Here is a 22094-nt window from a genome sequence, read left to right on the forward strand (position 1 = left end):
CTGAGATGGCTTACCTCTCATCTTCTCTGTTTAACTATAGCAACACTCAGAAATACAGCACCTGCCGACTCCTGAGGGGCCCAAACACATCATTTAAACATTAGCAATCTCTGTTCTACTACTCACTGCTGTTAAGAATAACACTTGGTACCAAAAGCTAATTCAGATCACAAATGACAAACACCTAAAACTGCCTGGCGGTGTCTGATACAAGACTTTCTGATTACGCTGATATTAATGTATTTTAACTACTACAGAAATGAAGACACAGATGTTAAATTCTCTTAGAAAACCCCCATACCTTATCTGTTTTACCTTAAAACACTGAAAATTAGAAAAAAATTCAAGAAGCTTTCCTTTGAAGAAACGAATGGGTTAAATGTGACTGTGGTCTTTGGAGGATGCCAACAATGCAGGCCCGCAAAAAGAAGAGACACTTGCTCCCTTCGCAAGGAGCATGAGAAACAAACATTAAGCCACTCAGACTATTCCTGACAGTTATTGTCATAAGATGCAAAGGAAAGGCATTCATCACCAATGAAACAAAGACAAATTGCTTCTAATTAAACAACACAAAGTTAACTAACTCATGTGTGATGCACTTTTATTTTCTTTCAGGGCAATGTGCAAACATTTGCCTAGCATTTTCTCTCCTTCTACACAGGGCATGACAAGTCATAAATGACATATTAAACAACTCACACCCTCACTCAAACTCAATATCCTGTTGGATTTTCTGGGCCGAGGAGATCAAAGTTTATGGTATGAATTGAGTATTTGACTTTTTGTCAAACAAACATTTGTTTCCTTCTCATCCTCCAAACCTGCCTTTATATACTCTCTTTTTAATCCTCCTTCTCCTCCTTTTTGTGCTCAGTCATATCTGACTCTTTGTGACCCAACAGACTGTAAGCTCACTAAGCTTCTCTGTCCATGTAATTTCCCAGGCAAGAGTATTGGAGTGGGTTGCCATTTCCTTCTCCAAAAGATCTTCTTAACCCAGGGATCGAACTCCTGTCTCCTGTATTGGCAGGTGGATTCTTATAACCACTACACCACCTAGGAAGCCCCTCTTTTAATCCTAGTGCTTACCAAAATCCCACTGACCATACTAGTCATAGTGTCATAATGTTTCTATAAGCTTCACAAAATATTTTTTGACATTAGATCATTACAGAAAGGTGAATTGAAAACATATATATATTTTTCCAAACACAGATTTCCTTTTTTATCCAAGAGGACTCTAGTAAAGCTCTCTCACACACAACAAAAAAAAAAAAACTTTATTAAAAAACCAAGATCTCCTTTCAATATCCCATTTCGAGTCTCTGAATATGATAAAACACCCCCTTCCTGAATAGCTTCAGATAAGAGTGATAGAAAGAAAGTGAAGAAAGCAGGGAGGAGGCAGGAAAAAGAAGGAAGGAAGGAAGGAAGGGAGGGAGGGAGGGGAGAAGTAAGAGGGAAGGAAGAAAGAAGAGGGAGGGAAGAAAGAAATGAAAACAAAAGCTTGTCTTAAATATCAGTGAAGTTGATAGCTTCAAACCAATATTTCTTACTTCAGGAAGTCATATATAAGTAGAGTCACCCATATGAAAAATGGCCTTTGTGTATGCATTTTTGCCTGCTTCAAAAATACTGAAATTTAGAAAAATTTGTCTGCATGTTCAAATAACACTTCTTTTAGGAATTTGTCTCCAAACTGCAACACTGCTTTTCACTTCCTATGATCATTCTAAAACTACATTAGCTAAAGAAATATAAATTTCTACACGTTTGTGTCCACTTCAGTATTGATCTCCTTGTGAGTCATCCTGGCCACAGAGGAGCACACTTCCTGGGCGACATTTATTCTTGGTCTATTATCTCCTTAGCTCCACCCTCAAGGAGTAAGTGGCTGCTTGTCTGTTTCTTGCATTGATGCTATTAAGTGTGTGCACATTTCCTGTAACTAAAGAAATATATACTTAGACTACTGGGGAATAAAAAGATGAGGGTCTTCAATACTAGACCTCAAAGTGAAATGTCAAAAGAAGGGTGTACACAAACACTTTTCTTGGGTAGAGACATAAGAATAACAAATGTACTAGCTTTTAGCATTAAGCAAAGGACATGTTCTACTGACAAGAAAACAGAATGCCAAAAACTCAAATTAATCATAGAGCTGGGTCTTATCCTCCTTAGGTTATTCCCCACCCTGAAGTTTTCATTCTGCATGTTTATCTGTAAGAAAAGCTATTTGTCTTGTATTTACTTTGTTCTTTAATAAACATTCTGTAGATTTTCTTAGGATTTAATTAAGGTGGTCAAATCACTCACAAATTAAGACACACAACGAATTTCATATAAAAAGAAAGAAACAATTTTTTGTGAAGTAGTCTGATTTTAATTGAGCAATATGAAAAGCATTTATTTCTTTTGTTAAGCCATCATTGAAGTAAAAATCAAATGTTTTGGATGAAATGTCACACTTTGGTTTCACAAGTTCTTATTACAGTATCTGTAGGCCCGTTCTGTTTCCCTGACTTTGTATTTGAGAAATATTTAATGATGACTTTTATTGCTAAAGCAACTCTAATGAGAAGGTTCAAAAAGACTTTAACTTGAATCAATATTAATGTTGTTCTAAGTCTATGCTGCTGACAGAAAATGTTTTGCTTCACTAACGTCATCCCCTTGAAAGTTGCAATAAAAGCCCTGATGTTAAATTCTAAGGTTTCAAAAATCTGTAACCCAAAATATGCCATTTGATGGATTAATGGTCTAGCCTCTTTCCACCATCCAAGTTAACCAACATGAGATTGAAATGCCAAAACCTTGAAGAAATGAAGAGCAACTCAAATATAGCGTCTGAACTTCATCTTTAATAGCCATTAAAAAGTTTTAAATCTTAAAAGGACTTCATTTAAAAAATTAATCTGTTTTTTTAAGTCATCAATAGAAGCACTCATATCTAGTTTAAAGGAGGGAGGAGAGCCTTCTCAGAGCCTGAGTACAACTGCAATGTCCAGAGCATACACAAAGGGCAAAATAATCTCAGAATTTTAGGGCTAGAAGCAGTTTGAAAAATTGTTCTGCCCTACTTCTTCATTTTAAAATGAAAGAGCGGCCCCTGATTAATTTTCTGGGCTGACATCTTAAGATTCAGCTCCCTCACACTCTACATCGCTCCCTCACACTCTACATCACTCCCTCACACTCTACATCTCCTTTAAATAATGTTCTGACACATCCTTCTAGTAGACCTCAAAAATTTTCATGTGTCAGACACATCCAAATAGAGTGTTTAAAATGTATATTACTGGGCTGTATCAAGAGAGGCTCTGATTTGGTAAATTAGGAGAGGACCAAAGAATTCTGTATTTTTAACAAGCATCCTAAGTGACCTTGGGACAGGTTATAGACCACACTTTAAGAAAATGCTCTTAGATAATAACACAGATGGGCCAAATGTCTCACCTACTAATGGGAACATTTTGTCCAATAGTTTGAAAAATTTCAAAGGCAAAAGATGTATTTGAGAAAGCCAAGGTTGAATAAGATTTTATAATGATATGCTTTTAAATTTGTAAATGGAGTTCATAAAAAGTGGGGGAAATGTCAAATCATGTTATGTTCTTAAACACAAAATAAGAAGACCTAGTTTCTAAATGGTTACTACAGAATACTATGTGGTATCACACTGTTTATGTCTGACAATATAACTGAGCACTCTTGGGTTTAGTTGTCAATTTTCTTCCAAATCCTTTTAGTGTAAGTTTCTTCCTGCCGAGGTAAATGTACATGAATTAGAATAAAATGGTACAACTTACTTTTTCTTAAGAAGTGACACGAAACAATGCTTTAATCTATAAATGTGATGCCAAAGTCCACATACTTTTTACTTGCAAACCCTATCTAGTCTCCTATTGATAGAAAATACAATAATTAATTAAATCATCATTACATTCACACATATTTGTGTATTCAAATTGATACACATGTATTTCTGTGTCTATGCATATGCATGTATTATATAAATAGAGGTAGATAAAGACACAAAACATAAGTGAGAATAAGCCAAGGGAAGGAGCAACTTTCATGTGCAACATGATGATCTGGTGAGCACGTGCACCGTGAGATGACTACCACAGTCAAGTTGATTGACACATCCAATATCTCACACGGTTCCTGTGTGTGCGTGTGTGTGTGTGCGTGTGTGTGTGTGTGTGTGTATAGACATGTAGGTGTGTTGAGAGCATTTAAGATCTACTCTCTTGACAAATTTCAGGTGTACAATGCAGTATTGCTAACCATGGTCATGCTGTACATCAGATTCCCCGGAACTTGTTCATCTTGTAAATTAAAGTGTTATTTTCACATTTTGCATAATTCACAAAGACAGGCTTGATTAGTGTGGCTGTGTTAAAATCTATCTTTAGTTTAGGGCCACCATCTGAAACATGTTTGGTTAGCACTGCTGATATGAACAATAAAACAATCCCACTATATTAATTCATGTCCAGGTAGAAAGAGATAGTTTCATGTTTGGGAAGGTAGGAACCATGAACTATTTGGTTGACTCCATTAAATATTAAGGGAGGAACAGGAGTAAGCCAAGTAAGAAAAGAAAAGAGCAGCTTTCCCTGTTCCCCTGTGACCCTGCTCCTGCCCTGGATGAAATCCAACATTCCAGACATGAGATTGCCAGAAAATCACTCCACCTCTCCAGAGTCCCATTTCCTCATCTACAAAATATAACTAAGAAATAAGAATCTACTTCTCCTTGAAAAAGAATGGGGGCATGGCTAGAGGACACAGGAGCCAATTTGAAGAAGCCCCACCAGCCAAAGCTGTGCCAAATTAAGAAGTAAAATTATAATGACAGCATCGGGCAATAACCCATAGAATAAAATAAATATCCACGAGTCCATACTGATACAAATAATTGAATAAAGACATCAATGGAGGGGAAGGAACAATCAGATAGCTCTTTCTAACAGAAGAACCCTAATTAGTAAATGTAGAAAGAATGAGGAAAATTCATAATCACAATTAGGTAAACATAACAGTAAAGCAGCTCCAGGCAACTACTACTAAAAAAAAAAAATGCAAATATCATGGCATAAAAGTTTGAAAAGAAATAGGATAGAAATTTACTCAGGGAACCAGGAGAACAAGACGGGGTAATTTTCATGAATAACAGCACCCAGCTGATGGCCCGAGTAGAAAACCACAAATGGCAGGGCCCGCCAGACATCCCCCCTCACCAGCTCCCCCCTGCCCCACCCCGCCCCATTCACAGCTGAGCCTCATCTTTGTTCAGTGCTCCATTAACACTGACTCAGTTTTCAATCTATGACTCTGCCTTTCTGCTTCTACACTGGCCATCCTCCCTCTTTTGCAGTTCTCTGCCCTGGCAGCCCATTAGATCACCTGGAGAGCTTTCAAAAGTCCTTCTGGGTCATACCCCAGACCAATTAAATCAGACTTTCTGGAGGAGGGCTTCAGCCCTCAGGAGTTTTGAAAGCTTTCCAGATGATTCCAGAGTGCAGCCAAGGTTGAGCAATACCACTATATTGATATAATTTTTATTTAGCCATGTTAATATCACAGTGCAGGAAAAAGACATTCTCTGCTTTCTGGCAAAGTGATTTCAACATATATGACAGATAGAAGGATCCAATATTTAATCTTTTACATATCAGCACTTGACAGAAATAAGGTGGGAAGCAGCTGGAAGCAAATGGTAAAGAATTCGTCAAAAGGAAAGAAATTTCCTGAGTACTAACTTCTTTGTGGCTCACTACACAGGTTTCATCATGCAATACAAAAATGAACCAGAAAAAGATCAGTCCCACATGCTCAGAGTCTGAGATGGATTATACTATGTATAATGTGCTGAGTGTCACCCAGCTGAAATACTATGAGAGTCAGGGATTAAGTGAGGAGTGATTTTTCAGCCAGGAGATAATAGGAGTCTGCATTCAAATGGGTGTATCTTTCCTTTTCTCCTTTGCTTTTTGCTTCTCTTCTTTTCACAGCTACTTTTAAGGCCTCCTCAGGCAGCCATTTTGGTGTTTTGCATTTCTTTTTCTTGGGGATGGTCTTGCTCCCTGTCTCCTGTACAATGTCACGAACCTCCGTCCATAGTTCATCAGGCACTCTATCAGATCTATTCCCTTAAATCTATTTCTCACTTCCACTGTATAGTCATAAGGGATTTTATTTAGGTCATACCTGAATGGCCTAGTGGTTTTCCCCACTTTCTTCAATTTAAGTCTGAATTTGGCAATAAGGAGTTCATTATCTGAGCCACAGTCAGCTCCAGGTCTTGTTTTTGCTGACTGTTTAGAGCTTCTCCATCTTTGGCTGCAAAGAATATAATCAATCTGATTTCAGTATTGACCATCTGGTGATGTCCATGTGTAGAGTCTTCTCCTGTGCTGTTGGAAGAGGGTGTTTGCTATGACCAGTGTGTTCATTTGGCATAACTCTATTAGCCTTTGCCCTGCTTCATTCTGTACTCCAAGGTCAAATTTGCCTGTTACTCCAGGTGTTTCTTGACATCCTACTTTTGCATTCTAGTCCCGTATAATGAAAAGGACATCTTTTTTCTGTGTTAGTTCTATCAGGTCTTGTAGGTCTTCATAGAACTATTTACCTTCAGCTTCTTCAGCATTACTGGTCGGGGCATAAACTTGGATTACCGTGATATTGATTGGTTTGCCTTAGGAAGCATCACTATGAACAAAGCTAGTGGAGGCGATGGAATTCCAGTCGAGCTATTTCAAATTCTAAAAGATGATACTGTGAAAGTGCTGCATTCAATATGGCAGCAAATTTGGAAAACTCAGCAGTAGCCATAGGACTGGAAAAGGCCAGTTTCATTCCAATCCCAAAGAAAGGTAATGCCAGAGAATGCTCAAACTATGGCACAATTGCACTCATCTCACACACTAGTAAAGTAATGCTCAAAATTCTCCAAGCCAGACTTCAGCAATATGTGAACCGTGAACTTCCAGATGTTCAAGCTGGTTTTAGAAAAGGCAGAGGAACCAGAGATCAAATTGCCAACATCCTCTGTATCATCAAAAAAGCAAGAGAGTTCCAGAAAAATATCTATTTCTGCTTTATTGACTATGCCAAAGCCTTTGACTGTGTGGATCACAATAAACTGTGGAAAATTCTGAAAGAGATGGGAATACCAGACCACCTGACCTTCCTCTGAGAAACCTGTATGCAGATCAGGAAGCAACAGTTAGAACTGGACATGGAACAACAGACTGGCTCCAAATAGGAAAAGGAGTACATCAAGGCTATATATTGTCACCCTGCTTATTTAACTTCTATGCAGAGTACATCATGAGAAACAATGGGCTGGAGGAAGCACAAGCTGGAATCAAGATTGCCAGGAGAAATATCAATAACCTCAGATATGCAGATGACACCACCCTTATGGCAGAAAGTGAAGAAGAACTAAAGATCTTGATGAAAGTGAAAGAGAGAGAAAAAGTTGGCTTAAAGTTCAGCATTCAGAAAACTAAGAACATGGCATCCAGTCCCATCAATTCATGGCAAATAGATGGGGAAACAGTGGAAACAATGGCTGACTTTATTTTTCTGGGCTCCAAAATCACTGCAGATGGTGATTGCAGCCATGAACTGCACTGAACAGTGCTTTTTTGATGTAACACTTACTCCTTGGAAGGAAAGGTATGACCAACCTAGACAGCATATTAAAAAGCAGAGACAGTGCTCACTTCGGCAGCACATTTACTAAAATTGGAATGATGCAGAGAAGATTAACATGGCCCCTGCACAAGGATGACACGCAAATTCGTGAAGCATTCCATATTTTTCAGGTTTGCAGCCTGGTTCTTTACCCAATCAAGTTCATTGAAACTGTGAGCTTGAAAATTTACCATGAGTTCAACTGGGGTTATGGCCTGGCCTGGGGTGCAACTATATTTTCATTTGGGGGTGCCATCCTTTATTGCCTGAACCCTAAGAACTACGAAGACTATTACTAGAACCAGTAGTCTCAAATTAAAAAAAAAAGTCAACCATCCAAAAATAAATAAATAAATAAAAAGCAGAGACATTACTTTGCCAACAAGGTCCGTCTAGTCAAGGCTATGGTTTTTCCAGTAGTCATGTATGGATGTGAGAGTTGGACTATAAAGAAAGCTGAGCGCAGAAGAATTGATGCTTTTGAGCTGTGGTGTTGGAGAAGACTCTTGAGAGTCCCTTGGACTGCAAGGAGATCCAACCAGCCCATCCTCAAGGAGATCAGTTCCTTGTATTCATTGAAGGGACTGATGTTGAAGCTGAAACTCCAATACTTTGGCTACCTCACGCAGAGAGCTGACTCATTTGAAAAGACCCTGATGCTGGGAAGCATTGAGGGCAGGAGGAGAAGGGGATGACAGAGGATGAGATGGTTGGATGGCATCACCGACACAATGGACATGGGTTTGGGTGACTCCAGGCGTTGGTGATGGACAGGGAGGCCTGGCGTGCTGCAGTTCATGAGGTCCCAAAGAGTCGGACACAACTGAGTGTAGAGGGGATGGCATTTCACAGGGCCTGGGAGGATGGGTGGGAACTGAAAACTTGGAGCCAGGAGGAAGGATGTTCTGAAAGGGCACAAATGAAGAGGTGTGAAACTGTGGAGAGGAGGCAGAGGACAGCAAGTAGTCCCATTTCCGTGGCTGGAAGAGAATAAAGACACCAATATTTGAAATATTCTGTCACTTTTGTAGTTTGGGTATTATTCCCCATTAAAGATTTGGTTACATCATGACAGGAAGTTGTGAGAATCAGGTTATTTGCTTTACATTCATAATTGGTCTTCTCCGGTGGTTCTGCAGTAAAGAATCTGCCTGCAATGTAGGAGACTCAGGTTCAATCCCTAGGCCAGGAAGATCCCCTAAAAAAGGAAATGGCAACCCACTCCAGTATTCTTGCCTGGGATATTGCATTGACAGAGAAGCCTGGCAGGCTACAGTCCCTGGGGTCACAAAGAACCAGACAGCATGTTGAACTAAACAACACAACACTCATAACCTGATGTGATGAGTCCAAAGCATTGGGTGGTGAATATAAGGGATCTTGTGAATGCATTTATATGTATTTCAATCTTGAAAAGCCTCAGATTAAATTACAGAGGAGGAAACTTGGAGATTAAAAACCACCAGCTATTTCAATGGTGATAACATTTTCCTATGAGCTGCAAGTCTGGCCATCTGCCATTTCCAATATTATTATTTTACCTCAATAAAAAGAGGATAATACCAGGCTTCTGTGAGTTAAGATCAAGTTTGGGTGCGAAGATGAGAAATATCTCGGTTAGCAAGGAGAAATAGCGACCCACACGCCGTCATCCCTCTGAGTCAGGAGAGTGCTGACAGCTCAGCAGGTGGAGCCAGGAAGCCCCGCAGCTGTTCCCTGGCTGTCGGCCAAGGCCGTTACCATGGCAACGCCCCAGGGGTGGGAGCCGCAGCTTTGCCTGCGGAAACCACCAGCGTTTAAAAAGTAACACAGATGATCCCGGATTGGATCCTGCGGGAGAAAAAAATTCCTACCGAAATGTCCTTTTTAAAGATATACTTGGGACAGATGGGCTCAATTTGAGTGTGAATTGTGGGTTAGATGGGTGTTTCCCAAATTGCAGTGTGCTTCAGCCTCACCTGGTGGGCTTGGCAAAGCACAGATGGCCAGACCTCACCCCCAGAATTCCCAGATTCATTATGGCTGAGGTGGGAGCTAACAATCTTATCTCTCAGTAAAGATGCCACACGATGCTGATGCTGCTGGTATGGGGTCGCACACTGAGACACACTAGCATTGCATCAATGTTCATTTCCTGAGTTTGATCTTTGTACTGTAGTTAGGTCAAGGAAATATCCTTAGTCTTAGAAAACACCCACAGGAGGATTTAGGACAAAGGGGCAACGTGGCTGCAACTTACTCTCAGCTGCAACTTACTCAGGAAAAAAAGTAGATAGACAGACAGATAAACAGAATAATAAAGCAAATGTGGGAAATAACAACTGGTAAACCTGGATGAAATTAAAAGACGCTTACTCCTTGGACTGCACTTTTTTTTATCGGTATGGGTAAAGTTTTAATAAATCCCTGTTTGGAATCTGACCTATGGTCAACTCTAGTCAGTTGTGCTACTTAACATGATGAGAATGTCTCTTGTAAAGTTGCATCTAGACTTAAATGATAAATTAATTGTACTCACCAGATGTGGATGTCCAGTCTTGGGCTTCCCTGAGCATGGTGACTTGTAATCAGGCATGTCCCTTGCAGGGGCTTCAGAAGTTATGTATATGGAATTGTTACAAGAAAGATTAGATCCTGTGGGGAAGCAGGCCAATGGGACTTTTCCCCTCTTTACCTGAGATATAATTCCCACGTCATAAAATTCACCCCTTTAAAATGGTTTTAGTTTATTTGTGCCATGCCATGCCTTGAAAGAGCAGAGTGAAAAAGTTGGCTTTAAAACTCAACATTCAGAAAACTAAGATCATAGCATCTGGTCCCATCACTTCATGGCAAATAGATGGGGAAACAGTGGAAACAGTGACAGACTTTATTTTTCTGGGCTCCAAAATCACTGCAGATGGTAACTGTAGCCATGAAATTTAAAAACGCTTGCTCCTTGGAAGAAAAGTGATGACCAGCCTAGATAGCATATTAAAAAGCAGAGACATTACTTTGCCAACAAAGGTCCGTCTAGTCAAGGCTATAGTTTTTTCAGTAGTCACGTATGGATGTGAGAGCTGGACTGTAAAGAAAGCTGAGTGCCAAAGAATTGATGTTTTTGAACTGTGGTGTTGGAGAAGACTCTTGAGAGTCCCTTGGACTGCATGGAGATCCAACCAGTCCATCCTAAAGAAAATCAGTCCTGAATAGTCATTGGAAGGACTGATGTTGAAGCTGAAACTCCAATACTTTGGCCACCTGATGCAAACAACTGACTCACTTGAAAAGACCCTGATGCTGGGAAAGACTGAAGGTGGGAGGAGAAGGGGACAACAGAGGATGAGATGGTTAGATGGCATCACCGACTCAATGGACATGAGTTTGAGTAAACTCCAGGAGTTGGTGATGGACAGGGAGGCCTGGCATGCTGCAGTCCATAGGGTCGCAAAGTGTTGGACACAACTGAGCAACTGAACTGAACTGAACTGAAATCTGGATGGAGGATATCTGGGAGTTCACTGTGTTTTATAACTTTTCTAGTAGCTACAAATTACATTTAAATTAATAATTAAAAATTAATATAAGGAAAGAAAGTTATAGTTTATCATCAAGATCTGTTAAATATGGTAGCCACTAGCTACACCTAGTTATTTACATTTAAATTAATTTAAATAAAGTTTGACATTCAACTCCTCAACCACATTAGCCATACTTCAGCAGGTGCCAGAGTCATATGTGACTAGCAACTACCATATTGGACAGCACAAATATTGAGCATTATCATCACACAAAGTTCCACTGAACAGTTCTCACTACAGTGAAAAATATTTTACAACTGAGAAAGTCTCTGTGGAAAATTCAGTGTGCTGAAAGCAGCAGCAGAGGTACCAGTAACAGTAAAAGCAATAGGAGTCAGCTGTTTACCACAGAAGATAGTTTATTAAACTGAATGGGGCAAAAAGAAAAAATTATTAAATTATGGCTGATGGATCAGAGTGTAGCTACACTTGTAAATCCCTGGGTTTTGTATGGATCAGTGACATAATTGCTGGAGTAGGTGTTCTCAGTCACATTCTGTACACCTCATCATTTTACTGATTTTTCTTAACAATCCACTGGATGAAGGAGAAATAATCACTCAAATATTCTGGTTAATTTTCTTTTTTCCCCCTCCTTCTCCTTCAAGCAGAGGAGGAACAAGATTTGATGGGCAAACTCACAGCAAGGCTGTGCCAGGAAGACTGTCCTGAAGGGGAATAGCTAAGACCTGGACAGTAATAAACTTTCAAAGATTCGAACTTGGCTAGTGGTTTCATTTCGGATGACACACCAGCTACTGTGTAAAGCAAATCAAGGCTGAATTTTGTTGCTATCTTTACTCCTTCTGAGTTGCTTCTCCTCCCTCTTCTGCATCTCTAATACCCAGCACTCTCTGAGCCAAACAGGCCTGCCACCCACCCTAAAGAGCATCTTCTTTCTTCCTAGCATCATTTCTCTTGGGCTCCAGCCACACCCAGATGATGAACTGAACACATTCTAAACACAAGATTCTTTGAAGTCGCATTTGACTTACGCTAGCTCTCGTAATGTTCTAGGAGATACTTCCTGAGCAGGGTCAAGTTTGGGTATTCTCTTTCTGACCCAACTCCTGTAACTCCCCTCTCTCTAGTCTCCAGGAGTGAACACATAGACCCACATTACACTACACCTTGCCAGCCTCACCCCTGGCACCTTTCTCAGCAACTTCATATTCACTTGGGGCTCGGTAAAATGCACAACTATTATCACTTGGGGGGAACATGGAATGGCAGGGAAAACTGCAAATACCTGAAGCCATGAATCACAAGTCAGTTAACATGAAGACTTTTAATGGGGAAAATGAGCTGTATTCCCACTTCCAAGTTCCCACTGGGGAAAATGAACCACAGAGCTAGAGTTCAGGACTCAGGCCAAGTCCCTCTGCTCTGCCCAGGCCTCTGATGTGGCTTTAAATGTCCATCTAATAATCGAACCATTGTCAGAGGCTGAAGGGTGCACCCCCCACACACACCAAAAAAATGCTGGATCATTTCTATGCAGCAATTCCTCCTTAAAAGACATTGATTCTGAATTTCCCCCCAAAAAGAAACCCTTGGTCAGAAACAGTTCGATCACTCTTAGCAGCAAGACACCCTATCCCAGGTAAATATTTATATTCACTTTATGGCTGGCTCATTCAACTTCTTAGGTATATCTTTACAGACAGCTTTTTACTATGAAACAGATTTTTATTAAGATTTCAAAATCAGAAGGAGAGTCTCACCTCACAATACTCTGTGATAATGCAGAACTTATCCTGCTCCACAAAGTTTGCATGGAACTTGACAATAGCTGGGTGATTCAGCTTGGAAAGGAGCTGGGCCTCCAAAGTGGCCTGCACAGTCTCATTTGGATTGAGTTCTCCAATACAGATTTCCTTCAGTACCTTTCTGCAGCCAAAAAAAAAAATTTTTTTTAATACATTTAGAACTAAAATACACATTTAAGAGATATGAATAGTGGTACAGGACCATCTAATTAATGCCCAGGCCATAACCTACTCAGAAGTCTGCTCCGGCCTGTGACTCCTGGCGACCTGGCCTGCCTCTGTCCTGGTGGGGCCCTCTGCACCTGCCGCCCTCCCCTCTGCTCACACCAGCAGAGACAGAAATAAGCTTGCAATGGGCATGGCTGAGGCGGCTCTCCCTCAGCCGCTAGGTGTCTCCATTTCTCTTTGCCTCTCAGGACATCTCTATTTCTGTCTTTCTCTCCTTGTGTATTTCCTGCATCTCCTTATCTGCTTTCCTGTTTCTGTCTACTTTTCTATTTCTCTCACTATTCCTATTTTGGTGTTTCTCTTTCTCTCTCACACACTGTATATTAATACATATATATATTTGTGTGTGTGAATATAATTATAAAATCTGTCGCTGTGTCTCTGCATCTGATTCTCTTTTTGACTTTCTCCTTTCCTCTCTGACTCTGCGTATATAAATACACATGCTTCTCTTTTTCTCTCAGCTCTAAAATTTTCCAAATCAACTCAGTATCAGCAGAATAAATATCTATTTATTTTCTTTTTAAAACTTCCCTTAGCATATCATACTTAGCATATCATAGGAGTATTTAGGAGCTACCAGTATTTAGGAGAAGAAAAAAATATAAAAACATTGACAGAGGTATTCAAGCATGTATAAATGGAACAAGAGCTCATCATATTTCCAATTTATTAATTTAAAATTTCTTATAACTAATGAGGAGTGGACCAAAACATTATCTCTTCCCATCTACCGAAAGAAAGACTGATGAACAAACCAATTACAGTGCCACAGTGTAAACAGATTGCCAGGAAGAAGCACTTCAGTGCACCAATTATGTGTGCAGACAGATTCCACTGATTAGAAGTGAGCCTTAGCTGTTCATTAAGATAAGTTCTGCAGGACCTGTACTAGAATACATTTTGTAGTAATGTTATTTGAGAGTTTCTATCTATACATATTAATGAAAATGTATTTATAGTAGAAACTCTTAATTAAAGGCCCTATAACCAAATCCTAGATTAACCAGAGCTCTGCAGTCCTTTCTAACAGATGCCCAGGGCTGCCTTTGTTTGTACTGGGGATGCTGCAGCCAGCAGGCACTCTCTGGACCACCTTCCAGTTGAGACATGTATTTACCCAAGTCACAGCGTCTATTCCCAAACTTGTTTGTGCCCCCTGTGCCCAGTATTATAAATCTGTAACTTAAACGTGACAAACTGATGAAGGGTGAGTGAGTGTTGTCTCTGCTAGAAAATCTAGGTCAACTGTTTACCACAGTGATTAATAATGACAAGTTGCAAACAAAATTGCTAAGTAACTGTTAAGATAGTTTTAAAACATTGATCTAAAAATGTAAAAATCTAGCATTCTGAACTGAGATTGCTAAATTTTCATTTCATTTTAAAGAAGGTAAACTTAGAAAACTTAATCAAGTTTATGCAAAAAAGATGAAGTGACCTCTCATGAAAGGACATTAGACATTGGCTGCACATCAAAAAATGAGAGAAAATGTACAATAATATTTTCCTTAAATTGAGGATAAATGTTTCAGTTATGCCATTTCATCATTTTAAAGTTGTTCCCTTATATAACCAAGGACCACCTCCAGTCACATCAGACAGGGGCTATCACATGGGTTTTGCTGGGTCTTGAACACCCTACTGGACCCCTACTTGATAATAGGGTGGATTCTAGAGAAATTCTTGCTTGGTATCGTGTTCTACAGAGAGACTGTTCTAGCAAGAATTTGGTTTAAAATGACCTCATGTTATTAAGAGTGGCGTCTCAAACTGTTGGTATAATAAAGGGGCTTGAAATGACAGATGCAGGTGTTCTCCTGTAATCCCTGAAGATGACAAAGCTACAGCCAAATGACATCTTCATGGTGTTTTTCCAGTACTCACCACGTCCCAGCCAACTTGCAGTTGTAAAAGTCACAGTGGTTAACATGCATGGCTTTACAAAATCACACACAAACCTGCAATATTCTCTTACTGGGAAGGAACAAATGCTATCAAAAGCTTTAAGATACTTACTTTTTCCTTGCAAACATCAACTACTGTGCAACACAGCATGGGATTTTACATATAGTTATCTGAGCCCCATCTGGCAACCTGATGATAAAGCATCGAATCTCATTTGTCCACAGCTTTGCAGATGAAGGAAGGGCTATCAAGGCAGGTAACATCTAATACAATCATCTTTAGCAGAAGCAAAGATATTTGACCTTTCTTACCTAAAACTGATGGAGGAAACTCATTGCATGTCACATAGTGTGAGAGTCGTATCAGCTGAGAAGAGCAAAGAAACTTACCAAGTCAAGAAGCTTGCCCGTGCTCAGTGACACTCAGTCTGTCACCCACTGCTAAGTAACATGACAGATATTTATTTTATCAGAACTTCAGCTGTTTGGGAGAAACTTTTTAGCGGCTGCAAAGACAGGCACCCCCTCAGACTCACTAATTTGCAAAGTTTTTGTTCTCTTTCCTGACCTGAGCGGCAATGTTTCTTTCTAGAATCACTAGTGAACTGACAAACTTCGGAGAGTGACTGGAAATCTGGATAACTATAGCTAATTTCACTCCCGTCAAACTGGCCCACCTTCCATATAGATGGGGTAGGTGATATCTTTGAGATGTTCAGGGTTGTTTTCCCCCAAATCTCCCTATAGCCTTTCATATATTTCCCATTGAACAAGCAGCATAGGCTGTGTCAGGAAAAAGATGACACCACAAACTACAGAGAACATGAGTCAAATCCTCAGCTTTTGATTCTCCAAGGAGAGACCAAGGTCAAAGAGAAAAGATCTGAAGGAGCCCCTGACCAATGGGATGAGGGTCCTCCCTGCCCGAAGTGAGAAAGAGACCCTCAGAACCAGATGGAGCAGGGGCAAGAACATTAGGTACACTGAGCCCTTGAAAATAGTTCATGCTCCCCAAACTAGGTCCAGAGGGGGAGGAACAGAACTCCAGATGGGGAGAGGAGCCCCAGAGCAGAAGTCATGGCTGTCTTTCCAAAGCAGGAACTGCACACTTCCTTGTGTCCAGAAAGGGATAGGAGTGCAGGAAAGATCTTCAACGGGCAAGTAAGCCAAATGGCCTAAGAACTCTGGAACCTCAGTGAGGAGTGCAGAAGCACCTGCTGTGTGTCTGTGGTGTAGTGAGCTCTGAGGATTCATGACCCCTGCCCTTGGGTGTCTTGGAGAAGCCGACAGATCAGTGTGCACAAATGTGTGTCTATGTTTGTATTTTCTAAAACCTCAAACCGAGATGGGTGCTATAAAATTAGGGTGAGTGATGCTTGAGGCCCTCCTGATTTAAGCTGCCATGACTCTCTAATTTGATCAACATCTACTGCACCCACTGAGGGCAAAGTCACAGGAAATAGATTTTGACCTCAGTTTAAATAAGAGTAACTTTTTGCTTTTTAAAAAAATTCAAATATTCACCTATTTAACAGATTATTCAATCTGCTCAGGACTTCCAGGAGTTTTCATCCATCTAGCAAGGCAGCAATTATTTGAACTAATCCTTTCTTTAATGGTCAGCTCTTATTTTTCTAGCTTATAAGAAAATATAGCTTTATTATAGAAAAATTTGAAAACAAAACATAGACCACAATCCACCACAAAGATAATCACCATTAACAATTTTGTATATTTTCTTCTCATCTTTTTGCTACACATTTTTTTAACACTAGAGGCCAAGCAGTTTAGACAATTTGCCTGCTATTTTCACAAGATATTATCGTAGCAGACATCTGTCATGTTAGCCGCAACAGCGTCTTTAGACAGCCTCTTTACATTGTAGTAGATCCCTGGGCTGTGGGTCCTGCCTTCCATAGATAAAAGCAAACAGACAGCAAGCAATTCCTCCATCTCCTGCCTGCCTTGAGTTGGGATGCCAATGTGGGACATAGGTTCTGCCAGTCAATTGGACCAACCTGGGACCCTGCCTTGGGGGCAAGCTTGTGGAGGGACAGGGTGGGCACAGGACCCCCACACACACACCATCCTAAGAAATGGCGTGGGCTTGGGGGCAGTGGTAGTGGGCCACTTCCACGGCGTGGTTCCGGCTGATGTCCCTGGAAATTTGGCCTTCACTGACCCACAGCCCCCTCAGCTGTGAGAGCCATCTATGTTCAGCACACATCCCCTTCTGCTCCGCTGTGTAGGGGGTGGATGCTCATATCTGCATCTGGAGTCCTGACCCACATGATTATGTGTCACAGAAGCACCGTGAGCTAGTCCCATGAAGCTCTTACTTTGAGATAATTAAAACTGAGCCTCCAAAACTCTGACCCATTTAGGTTAATTTTTGTTCCTTTATTTGTGTCTTAAAACTTAGGATCTTCTGAGGGATTTAGGGCCATTTATGGGTAGAAGGATCATAAGAGTGGACAAACATCCTTTTAAAAATTATTTAATCCCCTTTAAAATCTAAAGGGACATGAAAAATGGCAGAGTGATATTTATTCAAAAACATGGCACATTAACAAAAAATGGAAAAGCCAGGAACTAAAGGTACCTAAAGAAGTAGCTGAAAAAAATCGTAGGTGTTAGTGGAGACTATACCGCAGGTGGAATTTTATTTCATTTCAGTTGTTTTTCCTTTCAGTAATTCAGAAACATTTTTAATGTCTATGGTCAGAGAAAAGGATAAAATTATTTTATAGATCATCATCATATGCTATAATCTATGAGCCGCCTTTGTTTTTAACAATTAAATTCCCGACTCCAGTTTGTTTCAGGGCAAAAACTCTGATTCTTCTGGTCTTTTCCTCCGCACCCCTGATCACAGGCATGTTGCAGGTTTGGGACACAGAAGGGGCTCAGATGACATCACCATACAATGCAGGGACAGGTGCCCGCAGCAGACACCAGCAACTCAGGAGCAAAGTTCTGCTGAGCCTGACTTCAGGGTCCACACAAGGCACCAGGCAGCCACTGCCAAATACCCTCACATCAAAAGTTCCCTGTTTCTGTTATTTCACCATCTATTGACTGCTATCAACATGCCAAACACAATGTCATATCCTGGGGACACAAAGATGAAGAATAAAACACAGATACAAAGATGGAAAGGACAAAACTCCTGCCCTCCAAGAAAGCTCAGAATCGTGGGGAATGCCAACAAATGTAAAAATAGTTGAACAACTTCATGATAGATGCAATAATAGAGACAGGGACTGGGGTGAGGACCTCTAACCCTCCTTTGAGAAAAGAAAAAAGACAAAATCTATAGACTGGGGCCCCAGGACATTCACTTTTGCACACAGAAACTACTTTGTAGTTAGCTGAATTGCCTTCTCCCCAGGTGGATTGCAAGGAGCATAAGACATGAATTTACCATTCTTTACTATTTGCCCTCTACAAACCTTGCCTGGAAAATCCCACAGACAGAGGAGCCTGGTGGGCTGCAGTCCAGGGAATCACAAAGAGTCGGGCAGGACTGAGCAACTAACACACACTATTTGCCCTCTATAAACCTACAGTCTGCAGAGGGAGGTCTGTTTGCATTATCTGAATAGGCTATGAGCGTTAATAAGCGTGTGATTTTTCGAAAAAAGAAAACTACTTGAGAATTTCAGCATTTATATATCATTCTTTAGAGTAATGCATATACAAACACGCACAACCACAGTATGCATTATGGAATGTGGAATAAAAATGTTACAGGAAGGGGTGTTTCTTAAAAGACCTAAAAAACTGGCAGCTTCATAAACTACTCCTTCCTCCCTTCCCCCTGCCATTCATCTATCCCAATTTTTACCCCCACCTCAAAAGCATTTGAGCTTTATATAACTAGATTTTAAAAGATAACGTGGGTATTGAGCCATGCTCTGTTCTAGAGAACTCTCTCAGTTTGGTGTCCCCAGGAAGCAAATACTGAGACAGGATATGAAGCAGGTCATCAATCCAGGCAGTAACAGGTGGGTAGGAAAGTGAAGTAAACGAAGGGGAGCCATTCAAGGGCCTGTTATCAAGCCAGTTATCACTGTGGACAACTGGGGCTTAACTCTGCGGAAGAACCCTGGGTGCAAGCATAGAACACACCTCTGGGCTCCTCTGCCCAAGGGCAGGGACCTGCTCCCTTCCTCTACCGGCTCAGACTGCTCCTGTGAGTATCAATTCCCCGGCTGGAGCACAGAGGCCCCGACAGCCAGGGATGCCTCGGGCAGAGCTGCCCGTGAGGCAGGTGGACGTTGGGTCCATGAACAGGAAATGCTAATCAGCCAGGGGACAGGTGGGCCCCAACAATATCTTCCACAAGGATGAAAAGAGGAAGCTTCCTCCATTTAAATGCTGCTCTATTTTATCAATACACCTGAAGAGAGTTAGGATATAGTGATTCTGAGGGTTTCCCAGGTGGCAGTAGTGTTAAAGAACATGCCTGCCAATGCAGGAGGCATAGAAGACCAGGTTTGATCCCTGGGTCGGGAAGGTCCCCTGGAGGAGGGCATGGCAACCCACTCCAGTATTGTTGCCTGGAGAATCCCATGGACAGAGGAGCCTGGAGGGCTACAGTCCACGGGGTCGCAAAGAGTCAGACAAGACTGAAGTGATTTAGCATGCACGCATGATTCTGAGACACACTGCTGGTAACACTGAATAAAGTGAAAGAAAGTGAAAGTCACTCAGTCAAGCCCGACTCTTTGGACCCCATGGACTATACAGTCCATGGAATTCTCCAGGCCAGAATACTGGAGTGGGTAGCCTTTCCCTTCTCCAGGGCATCTTCCCAACACAGGGATCGAACCCAGGTCTCCCACATTCCAGGCAGATTCTTTACCAGCTGAGCCACAAGGGAAGCCCAAGAATACTGGAGTGGGTAGCCTATCCCTTCTCCAGTGGATCTTCCTGACCCAGGAATCAAACCGGGAATTCTTTACCAACTGAGCTATCAAGGAAGCTCTTATACAGAATAATAAAAGCGCAAATCAATTAGAACCTACAGGTAAATTCCATCTCTTATGCTTTTCCAGTAGTCATATATGGATGTAAGAGTTGGACCATAAAGAAAGCTGAGTGCTGAAGAATTGAATTGTGGTGCTGGAGAAGACTCTCGAGAGTCCTTTGGACTGCAAGATCAAACCAGTCAATCCTAAAGAAGATCAACCCTAAATATTAATCGGAAGAACTGATGCTGAGGCTGAAGCTCCAATACTTTGGCCACCTGATGCAAAGAGCCAACTCATTGGAAAAGACCCTGGAGTTGGGAAAGATTGAGGGCAGGAGGAGAAGGGGGTGACAGAGGATGAAATGGTTTGGATAGCATCACCAACTCAATGAACATGAGTTTGAGCAAACTCTGGGAGATTGTACTGGACAGGGAAGCCTGGCATGCTGCAGTCCATGGGGTTGCAAAGGGTCAGACATGACGTAGCAACTAAACAACAATGCTTTTCAAGACTTAGTTTACAAACACATTAGCAGCATATAGGAGTATTATGTACAGATAATAAAAACTTAATAATAATAATACAGATAAAAATGAAGAACAAATAAGAGCAGAAGTATTTCAGATATTTTTGTTTGGCAAATATGCTATTCCTGGCTCCTGTTTAGATTATATTTTCATTTGTGGTGACAAGTTCCATGCAGTGTTTCAATGCTGGTATCCTAACAAATTACACAAGTTGCCTTTTATTTTTAAGGAACAAAAAAGAGTAAACAGAAACTTTAGAAGTAGGGGTTTTGAAGATAAATATTGCCTGAATAAAAAGTATCTAGTAATCATGTGAATTCAATGACTTTTCCTATCTGTGCAAACTTAAAAAACAGAAATGGCTTGAACACACATCTCAAGGCTGGAAACGGCATTGGTGCTCAGTGGAGGCTGTCCGCAGGGAACCTCTGGTGTCAGTGCAAGAACAGAGTTGGATTTTGGACAGACCCCAACCAGCCTTTTCCCAGGGGGTTTCTTGGAAGTCACATGGGGAAGAGACAAAGTAACGGCTCTGCTGTGCAAAGCCCCCTCCAACGGCTTGACAGAGAGTCCATGGCTGAGCCCAGGAATCCATGAGTGAGCATGAATTGATATGGGCTGAGAGGCTGTGTATCTGTGCCTTCATGGCCAGCTAGCCATCTCCTCCCTGTGTCTAAGTCGCAGTCTCCACCAAAGCTGCTGAGACTGTCTCCTGAGAGTTTACTGAGAACAAACATCCCTTTCCTCTCCTTTCAGCCAACAAATGAGTGGGTTCCCTTCATGATGAGCAGCATCCTGGAGCTCCTTTCCACAGCCTGGCAAAGTTATCTTTACCACCCGGGATGTAATAGAGCCAATTCTAATTCTCTTCAGAACCAGTGAGGACTCTTCCACCCTCTCCTTCTCCCACACACCTCCCAACAATAGTCAGACAGTTCTGTCTTTCTTGTTCACACAGTTGAGCAAAGTCATTAAACACTGTGGCTTAATTAAGAGACACCGGTGGCTCTCTCCCAGTGCCTGGGTGATTTGTAATTGATCTAAGCCAACCATGTAACCCCTTGCCAGTGATCAGTCTAGACATGTGGTGTAATTCTGACCTGGGAGATATGGGAAGTCTCATGACGGTTTTCTGGGACAGATGCTCCTCACTGATAAAAAAAGAGAAGCATGGGAGGAAAGTCTCATTTCTTCCTTCTCTGCACTGCTATCATTTGCTGTAAGTCCTTCAGCCTTGGCAGCCAGCTGGCATCCTGAAGGAACTGCCCTGAGATAGCAGGCTGGGTGGGGGAGAGGCACCAGCACCCCTGCTGACTTCATCACCAGTATCTGCTCTCCCTCTGGACTTTCTGCTAGGGAGATATGTCTTTCTTAGTTTGAAGCCATCCTGGTGGCCAAAGATAGCCTCATACCA

At 41.3% G+C, this 22094-nt stretch overlaps 1 protein-coding gene and 1 non-coding gene across 13 annotated transcripts in view; one reads left to right on the forward strand and one right to left on the reverse strand.

Moving 5' to 3' along the window:
- Nucleotides 1-22094, reverse strand: part of NEK11 (NIMA related kinase 11) — a 282586-nt gene that overhangs the window by 210447 nt on the left and 50045 nt on the right. For all 12 annotated transcript variants that reach the window (XM_070466776.1, XM_070466770.1, XM_070466765.1 and 9 more), the window contains exon 3: nucleotides 12998-13163. In XM_070466776.1, coding sequence (XP_070322877.1) covers nucleotides 12998-13163 — 166 coding nt within the window. The remainder of the gene's footprint in view (nucleotides 1-12997; nucleotides 13164-22094) is intronic.
- Nucleotides 7735-7841, forward strand: LOC139034872 (U6 spliceosomal RNA). Its single transcript, XR_011487451.1, has one exon. It is a non-coding gene; the product is annotated as a U6 spliceosomal RNA (small nuclear RNA).

The sequence above is a fragment of the Odocoileus virginianus genome, chromosome 4 (genome assembly GCF_023699985.2).
Source record: "Odocoileus virginianus isolate 20LAN1187 ecotype Illinois chromosome 4, Ovbor_1.2, whole genome shotgun sequence".
Lineage (NCBI taxonomy): Eukaryota > Metazoa > Chordata > Mammalia > Artiodactyla > Cervidae > Odocoileus > Odocoileus virginianus.